The sequence below is a fragment of the Watersipora subatra genome, chromosome 7 (genome assembly GCF_963576615.1).
Source record: "Watersipora subatra chromosome 7, tzWatSuba1.1, whole genome shotgun sequence".
NCBI classification, from domain to species: domain Eukaryota; kingdom Metazoa; phylum Bryozoa; class Gymnolaemata; order Cheilostomatida; family Watersiporidae; genus Watersipora; species Watersipora subatra.
This window is the reverse complement of record NC_088714.1, coordinates 920,541-940,454: the sequence shown is the minus strand read 5'-3', so window position 1 is coordinate 940,454 and position 19,914 is coordinate 920,541. Positions and strand designations below refer to the sequence as shown.

The window sequence follows — 19,914 nt, the reverse complement described above, 5'->3', positions numbered from 1 at the left end:
GTAAAGCTAATGGTAAAGCTAATGGTAAAGCTAGTGGTAAAGCTAATGGTAAAGCTAATGGTAAAGCTAATGGTAAAGCTAGTGGTAAAGCTAGTAATAAAGCTAATGGTAAAGCTAATGGTAAAGCTAGTGGTAAAGCTAATGGTAAAGCTAATGGTAAAGCTAGTGGTAAAGCTAATGGTAAAGCTAATGGTAAAGCTAGTAATAAAGCTAATGGTAAAGCTAGTGGTAGAGCTAGTGGTAAAGCTAATGGTAAAGCTAATGGTAAAGCTAGTGGTAAAGCTAATGGTAAAGCTAATGGTAAAGCTAATGGTAAGCTAATGGTAAAGCTAGTGGTAAAGCTAATGGTAAAGCTAATGGTAAAGCTAGTGGTAAAGCTAACGGTAAAGCTAACGGTAAAGCTAGTGGTAAAGCTAGTGGTAAAGCTAATGGTAAAGCTAATGGTAAAGCTAATGGTAAAGCTAATGGTAAAGCTAATGGTAAAGCTAGTGGTAAAGCTAATGGTAAAGCTAATGGTAAAGCTAGTGGTAAAGCTAATGGTAAAGCTAATGGTAAAGCTAGTAATAAAGCTAATGGTAAAGCTAGTGGTAGAGCTAGTGGTAAAGCTAATGGTAAAGCTAATGGTAAAGCTAGTGGTAAAGCTAATGGTAAAGCTAATGGTAAAGCTAGTAATAAAGCTAATGGTAAAGCTAGTGGTAGAGCTAATGGTAAAGCTAATGGTAAAGCTAATGGTAAAGCTAGTGGTAAAGCTAATGGTAAAGCTAATGGTAAAGCTAATGGTAAGCTAATGGTAAAGCTAGTGGTAAAGCTAATGGTAAAGCTAATGGTAAAGCTAGTGGTAAAGCTAACGGTAAAGCTAACGGGAAAGCTAGTAATAAAGCTAGTGGTAAAGCTAGTAATAAAGCTAGTGGTAAAGCTAATGGTAAAGCTAATGGTAAGCTAATGGTAAAGCTAATGGTAAAGCTAATGGTAAAGCTAGTGGTAAAGCTAACGGTAAAGCTAACGGTAAAGCTAGTGGTAAAGCTAGTGGTAAAGCTAATGGTAAAGCTAATGGTAAAGCTAATGGTAAAGCTAGTGGTAAAGCTAATGGTAAAGCTAATGGTAAAGCTAGTGGTAAAGCTAACGGTAAAGCTAACGGTAAAGCTAGTGGTAAAGCTAGTGGTAAAGCTAACGGTAAAGCTAACGGTAAAGTTAGCGGTAAAGCTAACGGTAAAGCTAACGGTAAAGCTAGTGGTAAAGCTAATGGTAAAGCTAATGGTAAAGCTAATGGTAAAGCTAATGGTAAAGCTAATGGTAAAGCTAATGGTAAAGCTAACGGTAAAGCTAGTAATAAAGCTAATGGTAAAGCTAGTGGTAGAGCTAGTGGTAAAGCTAATGGTAAAGCTAATGGTAAAGCTAGTGGTAAAGCTAATGGTAAAGCTAATGGTAAAGCTAGTGGTAAAGCTAACGGTAAAGCTAACGGTAAAGCTAGTGGTAAAGCTAATGGTAAAGCTAATGGTAAAGCTAATGGTAAAGCTAGTGGTAAAGCTAATGGTAAAGCTAATGGTAAAGCTAATGGTAAAGCTAGTGGTAAAGCTAATGGTAAAGCTAATGGTAAAGCTAGTGGTAGAGCTAATGGTAAAGCTAACGGTAAAGCTAACGGTAAAGCTAACGGTAAAGCTAACGGTAAAGCTAGCGGTAAAGCTAGTGGTAAAGCTAATGGTAAAGCTAATGGTAAAGCTAGTGGTAAAGCTAATGGTAAAGCTAATGGTAAAGCTAGTGGTAGAGCTAATGGTAAAGCTAATGGTAAAGCTAATGGTAAAGCTAGTGGTAAAGCTAATGGTAAAGCTAGTGGTAGAGCTAATGGTAGAGCTAATGGTAGAGCTAATGGTAAAGCTAATGGTAAAGCTAGTGGTAAAGCTAATGGTAAAGCTAGTGGTAAAGCTAATGGTAAAGCTAATGGTAAAGCTAGTGGTAAAGCTAATGGTAAAGCTAATGGTAAAGCTAGTAATAAAGCTAGTAATAAAGCTAGTAATAAAGCTAGTAATAAAGCTAGTAATAAAGCTAGTAATAAAGCTAGTAATGGCACTAACCAATTAATCAGTAGTCTGTTCTGTTATTTTAATATATAAAGTTGCTTTTAGGGTCTTTTAAGTTAGCTATGAATAAATTGTCTTCTTTGATCAGACTTTTGTTTGCATATACAGTCAAACATGGATAACTCGAACTTCAAGGGACCGAGCAAAAGTGTTCGAATTATCAGAGCATTCAAGTTATCAGAGCACTGTCACAAGTCCATATATTTACTTATTTATTAGTAGATACATGTACATCTACAAACTATAATATAAATCAAAAGCACAAATGGCTTGTTTCAAATTAAATGCTTCTAATGTAAAGTTTAAAACGTTTTCATGAAAAAGTATAGAGATTTTTCTATCACTTGAGATTGGTTTGTTGTTTGAGGTGATGTTATTGCCAGGACGTTTTTCAGATTGACATTGGCAAAACTTGATCGTTGTTGAAATGCTCAAAAGAAAAGGCATTTTTTTCTTTTGGGGTTTTACCCACGATCAATTTTGCCGTTTTTTCTTGAAGTTTATGCAGATTACCTTACTTTACCTGGGATTCGTTAAGAGCAACACTCCGAGGCAGTTCAATTAGAAGTTTTACGAGGTTTTACGGTACATTCTATATCACTCACGCTTTTTTAATAGATACTTATTGAATGTACACACGTATTCTGTGTTTAGGTCAAACGATGAATAGTTTTTTGTAGCTCAGACAACGTATACGTTTAATTACAACATTTTTTAAGACGTTTTAAACATTCAACATTCCGACGTTGATTCAACACGGAATCAACGTCGGAAAACTATTCATCACGGGCTAGCCGAGTCACGCACTCAAGGATTTTCGCCACGCACATACAAAACAACATGCGATTTTTGTTTTGTATGTGCGTGGCGAAAATTCTTGCGCGCGTGACCCGGCTAGCCCGTGCTATTCATCGTATCGCAGTATAAATCAAATTTCACCAAACTTTTAGAAAAGTCGTTGACAAAAGTATTTTGCCGATGGTGGTAATAACGACGCTTATGAATTACGAAAAGATGAAGTTTACCTCTATGGCTTTGAATAAAGTGATTTTCTAAAGCGAAAACAACCGTTTCGGTAGCTGTTGGGCAAAAAAACAGTTCGAATTAGCAGTGTTGAGTTCGAGTTATCTATAGCAATTTATCATTACGTGGGAACGGACCAAAGGAAATGTTCGAATTAACCATGTGTTCGAGCTATCCGTGGACGAGTTATCCATGTTTGACTGTATTTGTTATAGCTCAAGGTCATCAACAGGAGTACCGATGGAACGGTATGATGTAATTACTGACCAATGGACGATTATCAAAGGATGCAGTACACTTCGGGGCCCTTCACTCGGTCATTTTTATCTCCTTCCGGGTGACTCAAACACGCTTTTTGCGCTTGGGCATGAACAACAGAGGGCTCAAGAACACGAGGTCTGTATGTAACCTCCCGTACAATGATATATATTGTTGCATATATATACATATTAGTTTAATGCCCGGCGTTGCACGAGTAATAAAAATGTTTTTGCACAGCAAATTTATTTTTATTTAATGTATACGGCTTTTACCATTCTAGTTTTTAAATGAATGTGTTTATTTCTGTGTGTCCTGCCAACGCATAGTTCAACTATTTAAAAGCTTGAGGCAGAGCTAAAACAAATTGTTGAAAAACATATCTTACTTATGCTACACAATCGCTAAAGATTTAAAACAGCTTATAAACAGTGGCAGGTAATGTAGTTGCCATCGGCTAAGTTTCATTACCCAATGAATGTGAGTAACTTAACCTAGTCTAAACGCACATAATAATTTTTAAATATATGTATAATATGTAGAGTGGTGGGTTCCCCAGTAGGTATATCAACCACCAAAACTTTATACAGTATCTATTATCTAAAGATTGGTATTTTATACAGTATCTATTATCTAAAGATTGGTATTTTATACAGTATCTATTATCTAAAGATTGGTATTTTATACAGTATCTATTATCTAAAGATTGGTATTTTATACAGTATCTATTATCTAAAGATTGGTATTTTATACAGTATCTATTATCTAAAGATTGGTATTTTATACAGTATCTATTATCTAAAGATTGGTATTTTATACAGTATCTATTATCTAAAGATTGGTATTTTATACAGTATCTATTATCTAAAGATTGGTATTTTATACAGTATCTATTATCTAAAGATTGGTATTTTATACAGTATCTATTATCTAAAGATTGGTATTTTATACAGTATCTATTATCTAAAGATTGGTATTTTATACAGTATCTATTGTCTACAGATTGGTATTTGGTATTTTAATGAAAATGAAAATACCAATCTTCTAAAATTTCCTATCACGAGGAAAATATTTTGTGTAATTCAAATAAATTTAGAGAAAAATTAAAACAACAGTAAAGGTGTTTGAATGTGAAATAATTAGCAAGGAATGGCAATTAGCAAGGATAAAATCTGTTCTATTACAAGGATTAGAAAAATGAAAAATGATACATTACTGATGCAATTAATACAATACTGATGCAATTAATACAATACTGATGCAATTAATACAATACTGATGCAATTAATACAATACTGATGCAATTAATACAATACTGATGCAATTAATACAATACTGATGCAATTAATACAATACTGATGCAATTAATACAATACTGATGCAATTAATACAATACTGATGCAATTAATACAATACTGATGCAATTAATACAATACTGATGCAATTAATACAATACTGATGCAATTAATACAATACTGATGCAATTAATACAATACTGATGCAATTAATACAATACTGATGCAATTAATACAATACTGATGCAATTAATACAATACTGATGCAATTAATACAATACTGATGCAATTAATACAATACTGATGCAATTAATACAATACTGATGCAATTAATACAATACTGATGCAATTAATACAATACTGATGCAATTAATACAATACTGATGCAATTAATACAATACTGATGCAATTAATACAATACTGATGCAATTAATACAATACTGATGCAATTAATACAATACTGATGCAATTAATACAATACTGATGCAATTAATACAATACTGATGCAATTAATACAATACTGATGCAATTAATACAATACTGATGCAATTAATACAATACTGATGCAATTAATACAATACTGATGCAATTAATACAATACTGATGCAATTAATACAATACTGATGCAATTAATACAATACTGATGCAATTAATACAATACTGATGCAATTAATACAATACTGATGCAATTAATACAATACTGATGCAATTAATACAATACTGATGCAATTAATACAATACTGATGCAATTAATACAATACTGATGCAATTAATACAATACTGATGCAATTAATACAATACTGATGCAATTAATACAATACTGAGACAACCAAATAAAAATTATTAATACCGTAAAATTCTATTTGAACCGTTATTTTTCAACACCTCAATAGCAGTCAAATAGAGGCTGGCGTTGTATTTTTTAAATATCTCCTCAGAATTTTGGGAAGATGAATTTAACTCATTTACAGGTGAAGCGAATGTCGCCTATATGTTGCGCTCCCCTTTGGGCGGATCGACATTAAACCTTTTGGATGCAATAAATCTGCTAACGTACCTTGAACTTGTCAAAGATCTCTCAATAAATATGCATTGAGAAGCCGAGAAATATATCTACCAGTTGTTATCTATTGCTTTCAACAATTTGCGATGATATTATAGCCTGAGCCCTGCTTTGAAATTTGTTGGAGCTTGCAATTTTGTATTGTATTCTAAATTTGAAGGCATAAACTAGCATTTTATATGCAAAAGAAGAGGAGTTATGAGCGTCGATCCGTTGTAAGACTTATTAAGATAAACACAAAGATGCTATCAAATAATATGCTATAAATCTACAAATGTATAAGTTGTATAAGGATAATCTATCAAATGCTGTACATATATATTGAAAAACAAGTGACATAAAGGAATAATACTTATAATACATGCAAAAACAAAAATTGTCATTTTTAAAACTATTTGCATGGTTTGCTCGGCCAGTTGCCTTCTGATTGTCGCTTTCGATAGAACGAACATTTTCTGGCTGTTTAATACCTTCCACAATGTCTTCTGACCTCAACTCTTCTTCTGCACAGCTGAAATAGTCGATATTAGCGTTCACACAGTTTTAATAGCAGAGCAAAACTTTTACGCTTTGCATTTCGCACAAACGGTGATAAACTTTTATCCGGACCGACGCTAAGCACAACTTTTAGCCTAAAACTAGTCCAAGTATCGAAGGATCGCGTTAAACAAGGAACTGTTACTATTAGCCTGATACAGTTGTTAATTATTTCTGTGGTATCGCTTTCAATGTTTTAACGAAGGAAACCAAAAAGCTTTGAAGTTGCAAAACGAACTTCGATACGAACAAAATTAAGGAAAGAATTAATTGTTATCGATGCAACCGAGTTGTTGTTAGTATATTTTTGTGAACAATTTTCTACCGATCATCTACTATTATTAGTTCATATAGATCAAAGAAGCTCAAATTGGCGGTCAAATAGAAGTGGCGTTCAATTAAAGGGTTACGCTCTATTTTTCAACCCTTCTCCAATAGTGGCAGTCAAATAAAGGTGGTGTTCAAATAAAGATGGCGTTCAGTTAGAGGTTTTATGGTATGTTGAATTAATAATACCAATGGGTACATAAAAGTGTGTGTATAAAAAAGGTTGCTGTTGCAGCAGAAGCCATCCATCAAAACTTTGATGACAACAATACTGGTACAAATGTAAAATTGATATATTGGAATTGAATACATCTCTGCAGCGGAGGAAGGTAAACAATGTTCTCTGTCTGAGCGAGCGAAGAGAGAATGTAGAGGCCATTTTTAGGAGGGGATCATGACTGATCATAGGATTCGTTGTTAGTCAATCCAAATGAAAGTCGAACCGGAAGTTGAAGATGTTTAAATTGATATGGCATATTTAAAAATGACAAATTGAAAAATAGGAAATGAATATAAGGCTTTTAAAAAATGTTCAAAAGAAAAAAACGCAAAAGGTAATATTAGTTGATAATCAAAAGTACATACTTAACTTGTATCCTGCAATCACGGCTCGAAGTAAAAGTGGTAATACAACTCTGATATGTCGAATGAATGCACTGAGGCAAACAATACCGAAACCATATTTTAATAACCAATAGTTAGTGCAGTTAATGTATTTGAACCAATCGCTATTTACTGGACATGCGACAGACAGACAACCACTTGATTTATATATATATACATGTATATATATAGACTAGGTGAATGTCTGGCGTTGCCCGGGTAATAAAAAAGTCTGCAGAAAACCTATTTTTAATTAACATATATACAACGTTTACCATTTTAACTTTTATACTTGATATCATGAGAAAAGTGTTTTTGTGCAGTTCAAATAAATTATGACAAAGAATAAACAATGAGTACATAAAAGTGTGTGTATAAAAAGGTTACTACTCGTGCTACTACTGCAGCAGAAGCTCGTTGTATTCCAAGTTTTTATAGACTATCGTACTGGTACCTCTCGATACTGGTACAAACGTAAAAATGAGATATCGGTGAAAGTGTTTGAAAACTTGCGGTTGCAATCGTAGTGCAATCAGAGTTCAATCCCAGTGGGTATCCTAGTAGGTCAGAGTTCAATCCCAGTGCTATGCAGATTTTTCATTGCTAGATTTCAATCGCTAAAACTGGACACAGCGACAAAAAACCAAAGACAAACATTGAGTTTGATAGATATACTCTATTGTTATATCTATCTATATATAAATCTTCAAGTTTATGTGTATGTCCTAGAGTTTATTCGACTATAGCTATTAAATTCTTGAAATTAAAAGCTCGCGCTCTGCTGGATGTGAACTCACGAAGATAGCAACCGCATGTTTGTTAGCTAATTCTGTAACCACATATCTACGAAGGCTCGTACGATTCCATAGCTCTTGTTATATAAGTACTCTGTATCTTTTCATGATACACGCTAAATGTGCACTTGTTAGTATTAATTAATATATATATTTTGCATTTTTCACTTTTTGAAATTTTTTAAAAGTTAAATTTTTCCTGCCATTACCTACTTTTTTAATTTGTAATTTTTTAAATGTGCCATTTTAATCCTATTTCCAGTTTTTCCTAACGCTTGATTGCTACATCTGTAAAGGCTAAATTCTTTTCAATTTCTTGCAATTGTATTATCTCAAGTAGGAATAGCCTCTACATTCTTTCTCTGTTTGGTCAGACAAAGTACCAAACAAATACGGTATACTATACGGTATCTCATTTTTACATTTGTACCATTACTAGCTGTACTACCACCTGTACTACCACTACTTACCTGTAGTAAAAAAGTCTTTGGACAAAACATTTATTTTTATTTAACATATACAACATTTGCCACTGCTAGCTAGATGCCTGACATTATCCGGATATTAAAAATCAGCCTATCCTATAAACAATGAGGGGTTATGTAGTAGCCTGTCACTTGATCAATAATGGTGAAGACATTCATCACATTGGTTAAAATACGCATAACAACGTTGTATCACACGGAACGATTACCAGCTGGCCTCACTAGGTGAGTGCGGGCGTAGCATGGGTAATTAAAACAACCTATAAACAGTTGCAGGTCACTGTGTAAAGGTAATGTAGGTAATGTAATGTTTATAAGCTGTTACTTTATTACCTGTGCTATGCAGGGCATTCAGCTATTTATATAACAATAGACAATGATAATCTATTTTTATATATTGTAGTTGTCTATTTTTCATCAGGGACCAGTTATCTATCTGCTCCCCACTGGTTATTTCTGCTCTTTTCAGATCTGGTCCATTGATTTGAGCAAGACAGAGTCATTGTCTGCTGACACTCGGTTACGCATGACGCTGCCAGAGAAGTATAAACTCCACGAGGCCTTTGCCAGTCACCTATATTTAAATTTTAATGATAAAAGTCTATTGAAGAAACGTTGCCACTAGCTCAACATTCTCTTACTTAGTCTTAAGATGCACCATGTTTTAGTACTTGTAGTCTCTAGCTATAATGTCGGTCACATCGCTGTGCAAGTTTTATGCATGAAAGTAGTTCACTTCGTACTTGATAATGCTTGCTGAACCTTTGGCCAGTTCTTTATTGGTATTACAATCACTAGCCGTTAGAGAGTGACTACTTACCCTCCTCTGTCTACCAGTATTACAATCAGTAGCGGTTAGAGAGTGACTTCTTACACTCCTCTGTCTGCCATTTTATTTTTGTAAGATGTTTTGCTGAAATGTATATTTTTACATCCGTTATGTGGTCTGATCTATAAGCCACCTCTAACCTCTAGCCTAAGGGTATTATTCTGTTACGACGTCATGTCGGATCTCAACTAATGTGCTGTAGTCATTCATTGTTTTTGGATAAATATAGCTTATTTTGCTTTTTGCAGACTATCCGTGTCTTATATCCTTTGTCATGTTGTATTATTTCTAGTAAATATTTTATAAACTACAGTTTGTCTTGAGCATTTTCTCGATAGTGAAAGATGAGAGCCTGATGCATAAGTGAAGTAGGTCGAGAAATCAAGAGGTCCCCCTCCCTTATCTACATCATATTCATGCATGTTTAGCCTAAGTTCTACATTATTGTAAGCGCTTCAATACATTTGTCCAAATACATTCCGTATTTAGAGAGGTTAGTTTGTTTAGATCAAGTTCTACATTATTGTGAGTCTATAATTTTGTCCAAATATTTTTCGCATTCAGGGTAGTTTGTTTAGCCTAAGTTCTAAATTATTGTGAGTCTATAATTTTGTTCAACTATGTTCCGTATTTAGGTAGGTTAGTTCGTTTAGCCTAAGTTTTACATTTCTGTAAGTGGACCTATACTTTTGTCCAAATACGTTCCGTATTTAGGGAGGTTAGTTTGTTTAGATCAAGTTCTACATTGTTGAGTCTATAATTTTGTCCAAATATGTTCTGCATTCAGGTAAGTTTGTTTAGCCTAAGTTCTAAATTATTGTGAGTCTATAATTTTGTTCAACTATGTTCCGTATTTAGGTAGGTTAGTTTGTTTAGCCTAAATTTTAAGTTTCTAAGTGGACCTATACTTTTGTCCGAAAATGTTCTGCATTCGAGTTAGTTTGTTTAGCTTAAGTTCTATGTTTTTGTAAGTGGGTTTATACTTTTGTCCGAATATGTTCCGTACTAAGGCTAGTTTAATTGTTGTTGTTCAATAGATAGCAAGAAACTCGCCAGCCAGAAATGTTCCATTACTTTAGTCAGCACCTTAGCCAAGCGTATGGTTGAGCCTGAAGGATGAAGAGGAATGTTCATCTAGAGATGCCAAAGTTGCCCACTTATTAGAAACAGTGATACACTGATATGAACTTGATTCCTCTGAACTTGATTGACTGACCGTCAGTTATGCAAGCCAATAGGTGGAAATCTGTTGGAGAGTCAGAGATTTTACGCTGTAGGCTAGCCACCTTTGATTTCCGAAATATAATACAGCTAGCTTCAGCTAAAATATTTTTTGCATTTTATAAACTGCATTCGCTGCACATTTGGATGATCGTAAATATATGCAGCATTAATGATACCAAGCTTCAATGCTACATAGTTGGTATTCTCAAACTTCATAAGCATTTATTGTGTAGTTGAAATAGTTTATGCGAAGACGCTGGAAAGCAGTGTGAATATGAATAAACAAGGGGTTAATGTAGAATTACAGGTAATAAACCAATGATTGCAGCCTTGAAAAGAAACTTCAAAAATTTTGTGCTCTATAGGCACGAATTATTGTCTATTTTAGTAAGATGGGCTAGACATCCAATGGCACCTTTGCAAATGGCAGCTGAGGGGCATCAGCCATACCCTGAGCTGCATTGTGGTTGTACCAGCCGTCTCATTACGCCGAACATAAAGATTAGCACAACGCTGCTTTTACGTTTCTCCTGGATCTTGCTAACTGCAAGCCAATTTCTCTACCCCTGGACGATTTAGAGATGATACTAAATATTATGGTTAGCTTGACAATTGTTGCCGCTGTTGAATCAGAGCTGGTTACTTGGAGGTTTACTAGACCGCAGAGACATGGTTCAAGCTCAACAACCCGAGACACACTTGAGTTAGAGTTTCTTGGCGCCAATACGAGCAACATTAATGATGACGACCTTTTGTGGACGGCGCCTACTTGTATTTTGAGCCATAATAAAGGAAAGGTAACCTCTATTGTTGTAACTCAAACTGTCAAAAATGTTCTCAAGTTTTTTTTATGATATCACAGTTCAAATTTAAAGACGCTTTATCCTTCAGTTAGCACGTTTTTCTTCTCTCAAGGGTAATCATTTCAGGTTACTTTCCTTAGATGTCTGAACAAAGGCATACATGCAATTGACTTAGATGTCAAAGGGGTTGGTAATAAGACAAGACAGATAAAGTTCTACACCACATTCGAGTGTTACAACTGGTATCTCAGCATAACACCCACGCATAACCCAACGGTCAGAATTTAATACCATCTTTGTGTTGGAACAGCAAACACTACTTATTATTATTATATTACTTATAAGTTATTCACTCAGCTTTAACTTTATTTATAGCAAAATTATAACCAACTAGTAATAATAATTATAATGATATTAATAATTGTTTATATTCATAGTTATAAACAACAACCAATTATACTATATTACTTATAAGTTATTTACTTAGCTTTAACATTATTTATTGCATAATAATAATAATAATTATAACTAACTAGAAGAAAATAAGATCAAACAAATGAGTAGCATTGCTATGAAATTGTCTCCTCTTTGTTAAGAGGGAATTCAAAGCACCTCTTTCTTTTAAGCAACATGTTGGAACAGCTGGGTTAGTTATAACTAAATTACTGATCTCCTTTGTTTGTTACTTAAAATGAGATATCTACTGGCTTCAGTTTTGTAGAAACTGTTTGAAAACTTATTTATCTTCCAGTGAAATTTGACATATCTGAAAAAATATTTTGACAGCACGGAAGACCTAGTGACCCAAATCACCAATTGTTAAAAGTGTGGATATACAATGACGAGCATGCTAGCGATAGCGAACTCTCTGACTCTGCCACCTCTCCGTCCTATGTGAGTGCTCAGGCTATAAAGCCTATGCTATCATAGTTAGAATTATAAAATCAAGAATAGGGTGGAGAAAAGGCCACTTAATAAATAGGTCAGTCAGAGGCGCATAGTTGTGGCCTCCATAACAGATAAATTCTTTTTATAAACTAAAATAAATAAATGCCAAATTTACTTTGATGGTTTGATTGTGAGTTCAACTGGCGCTTCAATACAGCTGACTGTTTATTGGCTGGATGATTAGAAATAGCTGATTGGTGATTGGATGAACGATTCAAAACAGTTGATTGGCTGAATGGTTCGTAACGACTGATTGGTGATTGACTGAATGGTTCGATATAGCTGATTTGTTGCTGGCTAAATGATTAGAAATAGCTAACTGTTGATTGGCTAGAAGTCTCGGAATAACTGACCACCATAGAAGAACAGCTATAACTGCCTAATGATCTCTGATATATCACCAATATTAGCCACATTTCTCAAGCAACTTTAGTCTAGCCGAACGCTGATTACTAGTTATTAGCCACCATTGTCTCGCACTCTCTCCCTGCTTTCTTTCAGCACTCAAGGCTGCTTACAATTGAATATCAGATTATGGGTCAAATGCCGAAAGTTATCCGCATGTCCTGGTTGAGCAGCGGCCCTGCCAAACAACGAGCTAAACTATTGCGGTTTGAGCGGACGGAAGGCTATTGGCTGTTTGCGGTGGATATCGACAGAACAGGCGAAAGTATCAGGATGCCTTATTACTCAATCACAGGCCATCCAATCGCACTTTACAGCTGTTTCGTCAGGTAAGACTCGTACTAAACTACCTTCACTTGTATTCGACTTAGTGGACCTCATAGAGGACCGTTATGAGATTGACTTTTACACCTGCCTTTGCCAAGTTGAAACTAACTAACTGATCCAAAGACACAACATCAAGCAGTGTAAGGATAACTGGGACCATCCAAATAGTATTTGTGAGAAGACAAACCTCCGTTTAACAAGCTAAATTTAATAATGCTTAAGCAAGTGAAGGCAAGTAAGCAAATGTTGGCTCACCGTTTTTCTTTGGGGAGCTCAAATTTTGATTTGATTATCACTCTGTTGCACTGGCCAATAAAAGCAAATCAGGCTGTGCAAAAAAATAATCACAGGAAGGAAATCAATAACATTTACAAAATAAATTCCTACGATATCAATCAGGTTGTTCTAGATATAGGATGGGCGTAATGCTTATGTCTGGTGTGTTTAGGGGGTTTTCTTTGAGACCCATGGGCTCAATAAACTTTCGATATTTCTGAACTTCTGTCGTCTAACAGACTATCTGGCATACTTGATCGCCCACTTCATAGCTATGCTCCACAAACATACACCAGGCCTAAACATCTAGCTGAAATCGTTTTCTAAACTCGTCAGTGAACTTAATTTCAATAGTATAAAACGATAAGCATTCCTCTGTCTGAAGGTATTTGTATGAAGTGGCTCCGTATGCTAGATACAATCTTTTTAGTCAATTGGAAATTAAAACACGACTATGAGCAGCTTTTTTTCTTTGAGAAGTCAAAGTGCAGAGTGTTTATTATATAACGTAATGCTTCTTCTGCACAAACTTATTTTAACCTCAAGTCTGAGAGTCTAAATAGCCCACTGGTTTGTATTTAGGGACGGTTTGATAGCGTCTCTCCACATAAGCTATAAACAGTTGACAGGAGGTACACCAAAGTATTACATGGCTGGGAAAGATACGCAGGCCCTTGCGTTGCTGCCAAACCCGTGTCATGTGAGTAAGCACAATCTAAGGGGCTCTACAGCACTCTATTACACGCCCTTAACACACTGTTCACACGAGGGCAGACAACTCAGTTTCAATTAAACACGAGCGTTCACTGATCGCTCTACATTCCTTTGTCAGCTGCTAATCTTAACTAATGTATCTCACAGGCAAACATCGCCCTAGTGATTGTGAGAGAAAAGGTCTACATAACACAAGATGACTTTGCTACCATCACCCTTCTCCCGGCTCCCGAAGGATTCCAAACAAACTTAAATGTCACTGGGGTGGCCATGATGTTCAACTATATCATCGTGCTTGGCGAACAGAATGACATCTACTACCTCGGAGTAAATGACTCTATGTTCCAAAGATTTAATGGTACGTCTTCATTACTAATGATATCCAGCAGGGCATAGATAATAAACAAGAAAAACAAGCTAAGATAACTCTCGCTTAAAATATTGTTGGCTAATTCCTAAAAACAAGAACAATGGAATTATGTATACAAGACAGGAAACATTTAACCAGCATGCATTGGTTTTACTCAATCCTTTGTTTTTGCTAGTTAAAGTTACAATTTTAGAATATAATGTCCTGTCTAATCTTATTCTATAGCAGTGCAGTTATTCGTGAACGTTATACGTACTAGATTTTATTCTAAAGAAAAAAGGAGTGGAACTAACTGATAGAGGCTGGATATTGTACTCCGTGATAATAATATTTCTTTCTGTCTAACCAACTATACAGTCTCTACAGTTTGTGCTTCAATGAGTGCTCACTGTAGTATACACAGCAGGTGCTTCAATGAGCGCTCACTGTAGTATACACAGCAGGTGCTTCAATGAGCGCTCACTGCAGTATACACAGCAGGTGCTTCAATGAGCGCTCACTGTAGTATACACAGCAGGTGCTTCAATGAGCGCTCACTGTAGTATACACAGCAGGTGCTTCAATGAGCGCTCACTGTAGTATACACAGCAGGTGCTTCAATGAGCGCTCACTGTAGTATACACAGCAGGTGCTTCAATGATTGCTCACTGTAGTATACACAGCAGGTGCTTCAATAAGTGCTCACTGTAGTATACACAGCAGGTGCTTCAATGAGCGCTCACTGTAGTATACACAGCAGGTGCTTCAATGAGCGCTCACTGTAGTATACACAGCAGGTGCTTCAATGAGCGCTCACTGTAGTATACACAGCAGGTGCTTCAATGAGTGCTCACTGTAGTATACACAGCAGGTGCTTCAATGAGCGCTCACTGTAGTATACACAGCAGGTGCTTCAATGAGCGCTCACTGTAGTATACACAGCAGGTGCTTCAATGAGTGCTCACTGTAGTATACACAGCAGGTGCTTCAATGATTGCTCACTGTAGTATACACAGCAGTTGCTTCAATGAGTGCTCACTGTAGTATACACAGCACGTGCTTCAATGAGTGCTCACTGTAGTATACACAGCAGGTGCTTCAATGAGTGCTCACTGTAGTATACACAGCAGGTGCTTCAATGAGCGCTCACTGTAGTATACACAGCAGGTGCTTCAATAAGTGCTCACTGTAGTATACACAGCAGGTGCTTCAATGAGTGCTCACTGTAGCATACACAGCACGTGCTTCAATGAGTGCTCACTGTAGTATACACAGCAGGTGCTTCAATGAGTGCTCACTGTAGTATACACAGCAGGTGCTTCAATGAGCGCTCACTGTAGTATACACAGCAGGTGCTTCAATGAGCGCTCACTGTAGTATACACAGCAGGTGCTTCAATGAGCGCTCACTGTAGTATACACAGCAGGTGCTTCAATGAGCGCTCACTGTAGTATACACAGCAGGTGCTTCAATGAGCGCTCACTGTAGTATACACAGCAGGTGCTTCAATGAGCGCTCACTGTAGTATACACAGCAGGTGCTTCAATGAGCGCTCACTGTAGTATACACAGCAGGTGCTTCAATGATTGCTCACTGTAGTATACACAGCAGGTGCTTCAATGAGCGCTCACTGTAGTATACACAGCAGGTGCTTCAATGAGTGCTCACTGTAGTATACACAGCAGGTGCTTCAATGAGCGCTCACTGTAGTATACACAGCAGGTGCTTCAATGAGCGCTCACTGTAGTATACACAGCAGGTGCTTCAATGAGCGCTCACTGTAGTATACACAGCAGGTGCTTCAATGATTGCTCACTGTAGTATACACAGCAGGTGCTTCAATGAGCGCTCACTGTAGTATACACAGCAGGTGCTTCAATGAGCGCTCACTGTAGTATACACAGCAGGTGCTTCAATGAGCGCTCACTGTAGTATACACAGCAGGTGCTTCAATGAGTGCTCACTGTAGTATACACAGCAGGTGCTTCAATGAGCGCTCACTGTAGTATACACAGCAGGTGCTTCAATGAGCGCTCACTGTAGTATACACAGCAGGTGCTTCAATGAGCGCTCACTGTAGTATACACAGCAGGTGCTTCAATGAGTGCTCACTGTAGTATACACAGCAGGTGCTTCAATGAGTGCCCTCGGTAGTATACACAGCAGGTGCTTGAAATGTTACCTTTCAGCAATGCAAACAAACCATGTTTTGGAGTAGCAGATACTCCATATACTTTCAATATTCCCAACTCCATGATTATATTGCAGTTCCCGCTGAGGTCAAGCCAAATAAGATAGCATCACACAGCTGGTGTGTTCAAGGTCTGTACAACAATGTTAAGGTTGACCTACTTACAATGACGAATGGCAGCACTGTTTGGGTCTCGAACAGCCTCCGGCCACCCACCAGGCTGAAGCTGCCAATGGAGAGGCTAGAAGAGTTGGCCATGGGTGCCTCTTTTACCTATGAGGTCTTATACGTTAGTCTTGACATTCTCCCTGGCAGGATTGGAATTGCCATCAGGCTGACTTTCAGCAATGAAAATAAGGTAATGAGACAATATTTATAACTTACTACTTACATGTATCTCCTACATGGGAAATCACAGCGATGAGACTGACAAGTTTAACTCATTAAAGTTTGCATCTTTCAAAAGAAACCCTAAAGAATAAACTGAAAGTTCATCGCAAAACTGTACTCATGTACTGATGTACTGGTGTACTGGTGTACTGGCGTACTGACGTACTCATATACTGACGTACTGACGTTCTGACGTACTGACGTCCTGACGTCCTGACGTACTGACGTCCTGACGTCCTGACGTACTGACGTCCTGACGTCCTGACGTACTGACGTACTGATGTACTGATATATTGTTGCTTGTATTTTTTACAGTAAGTCGTGGGCATTAAACCGCATTCTATAGTTGAAGCAGGATGTCTGACCAACAAGAGGTTTTATTCTATTGTGTTGATGACATTTGTCTTACACTGTCAGTTTTCACGTTACTCTTCTCGTTAATATCCTCGGTAATATTCTCTTTACTGTTTGAGTTAGCATCTACATTAGTATTGGCAGCATTGAATCTAAGACAAGCATGAATTTTTTTTAGGTGCTGTTTGCCATTCATGACTACCTGCTGAACACCTGGGATTTGGCACCATTTTGGGTGGATTTTAAGACAATGGATGTTGGCAGGATTTCATTTTATTTCTTGGGTTTAGCGAAATCCAGTTTCTACTTTCGAAATGAACGAAACTTATTCTACAGGTAACCAGCTACTATTTTTGCTCTTGATATCTTGTTAACTGTACACTTAAGTATATACCATGTGACTGTTAACTGTACACTTAAGTATATACCATGTGACTGTTAACTGTACACTTAAGTATATACCATGTGACTGTTAACTGTATACTAGAGTACATAACATGTGACTGTGAACTGTATACTAGAGTACATACCATGTGACTGTTAATTGTACACTTAAGTATATACCATATGACTATTAACTGTATACTAGAGTACATACCATGTGACTGTGAACTGTGTATTAGAGTATATACCATGTGACTGTTAATTGTGTACTAGAGTACTGTACATACCGTGGGAATTTACTGTACATTATATACCAGCTACGATGACAGTAAGAAGTATGGACTGAAGCACCTGCATGGCTGCAGCAAGGAGACCAAAATAGTTGAAGATGGAGAGCACATACGGGATGTGATTGTCAGTAAAAAAGGAGACCTCTCTATTCTACTTAGTACAAACCAGATCCTCTTTGGGAAGGTATCTATTCAGCCAGAGAGCTCATTTATTGATCCCTATGTTGCAGTGTGTGACGTCATAGAAAGTCACTCTATTTATTTCAATATCTCAATCTTTTAAAATTCACAAATGCTGACATCTTTCAGGCAACTAATCTGCGTAATACAACAAGACTACATGTATGCTATTTACACACAATGAATTTAAATTAAAGATGCGGCGCAAAGGTGTGTACTTTAGTAATCTCATATACTATGCAAAGTTTCCTCTCATTCCTCAGTATTGTGCTATTTGATAGCGAAAACAAAAAGTGTAACATCCTTCCTATTCTATATAATGCCATATAGTTACTCTACATCCAGATACTCTGGGGAATCACTACTCTGTAAATTTACATGTATGTCTGACCTATGATAGTATCTACATGTATGTCTGACCTATGATAGTATATACATGCACGTGTGACCTATGGTAGTATATACATGTATGTCTGACCTATGATAGTATATACATGTATGTGTGACCTATGATAGTATATACATGTATGTCTGACCTATGGTAGTATATACATGTATGTCTGACCTATGATAGTATATACATGTATGTCTGACCTATGATAGTATATACATGTATGTCTGACCTATCATAGTATATACATGTATGTCTGACCTATGATAGTATATACATGTATGTGTGACCTATGGTAGTATATACATGTATGTCTGACCTATGATAGTATATACATGTATGTGTGACCTATGATAGTATATACATGTATGTCTGACCTATGGTAGTATATACATGTATGTCTGACCTATGATAGTATATACATGTATGTCTGACCTATGATAGTATATACATGTATGTCTGACCTATGATAGTATATACATGTATGTCTGACCTATGATAGTATATACATGTATGTCTGACCTATCATAGTATATACATGTATGTCTGACCTATGATAGTATATACATGTATGTGTGACCTATGGTAGTATATACATGTATGTCTGACCTATGGTAGTATATACATGTATGTCTGACCTATGATAGTATATACATGTATGTCTGACCTATGGTGGTAAAGTTGGTGAAGTGCAATGAGGGAAGGTAAAATATAGCAGAATTATTCAGAGGATGAAGGGAAGATTAAGTCCTATTCACCGTATCGATCGTATCAACCGTATAGGCCATATCGACTGATAGTAATATTGAAGAGTGTGACTTTGTTTCTGGCAGGTCAAGAATGATGAGCTGATCATGCTAAACATCTTTGAGAATCCAAGCAATGTCAATGTCTTACACTGGTTTGATGACTTGAACAATCTCTGGTTCATCAAAGGTACTCTATTGCAACATTTACTGTCTGGTTAATCTATTCGCTAGTTTGACACTGGCGAGAGTGACAATGAACACTCTTTCTATTTCAGTGTACGCTAATAACTCTGTTACAAAAATGAGGTACCCACTTCGAGATGAGCTTCAGGAAGCGATTGGTTTCACCGAGCGATGTCCTTACAGATACTTTATCCATAATATTCAGAATCAGGTAAATTTCTTTGTTCTTTAAAAAAGACAGCAGTGCACGGCAGCACATACAAAGTATGTAATAACTTGTCAAATTTGTATTGGCCTCCAAAACAATCTAAAATGCCTAGTCACTCTTTGAAAATTGGCAACGCAAATCGACATTTTTCCGATGTTATGCATTGGAAATACCTATTGGATATTCCATTGGCCTATATTGACTTCGCCTTCATTGTGTTGAAGCAGCCAATGAGAGCTCTCTGGCATTAAGCCAA

At 36.4% G+C, this 19,914-nt stretch overlaps 2 protein-coding genes across 2 annotated transcripts in view; both read left to right on the top strand.

The window, feature by feature from the left end:
* LOC137400517 (kelch-like protein 2) overlaps positions 1–9,604 on the top strand; it is a 36,107-nt gene extending 26,503 nt beyond the window's left edge. Inside the window, exons 5-6 of the mRNA XM_068086844.1 lie at positions 3,317–3,497; positions 8,933–9,604. Of these exons, the coding sequence (XP_067942945.1) occupies positions 3,317–3,497; positions 8,933–9,088 (337 nt within the window). The 3' untranslated portion in view covers positions 9,089–9,604. The remainder of the gene's footprint in view (positions 1–3,316; positions 3,498–8,932) is intronic.
* A 1,508-nt stretch (positions 9,605–11,112) lies between these two features.
* On the top strand, positions 11,113–19,909 carry LOC137399707 (cation channel sperm-associated auxiliary subunit epsilon-like). Its single transcript, XM_068085909.1, has 11 exons — positions 11,113–11,313; positions 12,106–12,213; positions 12,769–13,001; positions 13,858–13,975; positions 14,137–14,347; positions 16,607–16,887; positions 17,452–17,609; positions 17,975–18,131; positions 19,352–19,454; positions 19,543–19,661; positions 19,883–19,909. The coding sequence occupies exons 1-11, from the start codon at positions 11,113–11,115 to the stop codon at positions 19,907–19,909; spliced, it is 1,716 nt and encodes a 571-aa protein (XP_067942010.1).
* The last annotated feature ends 5 nt before the right edge of the window (positions 19,910–19,914 follow it).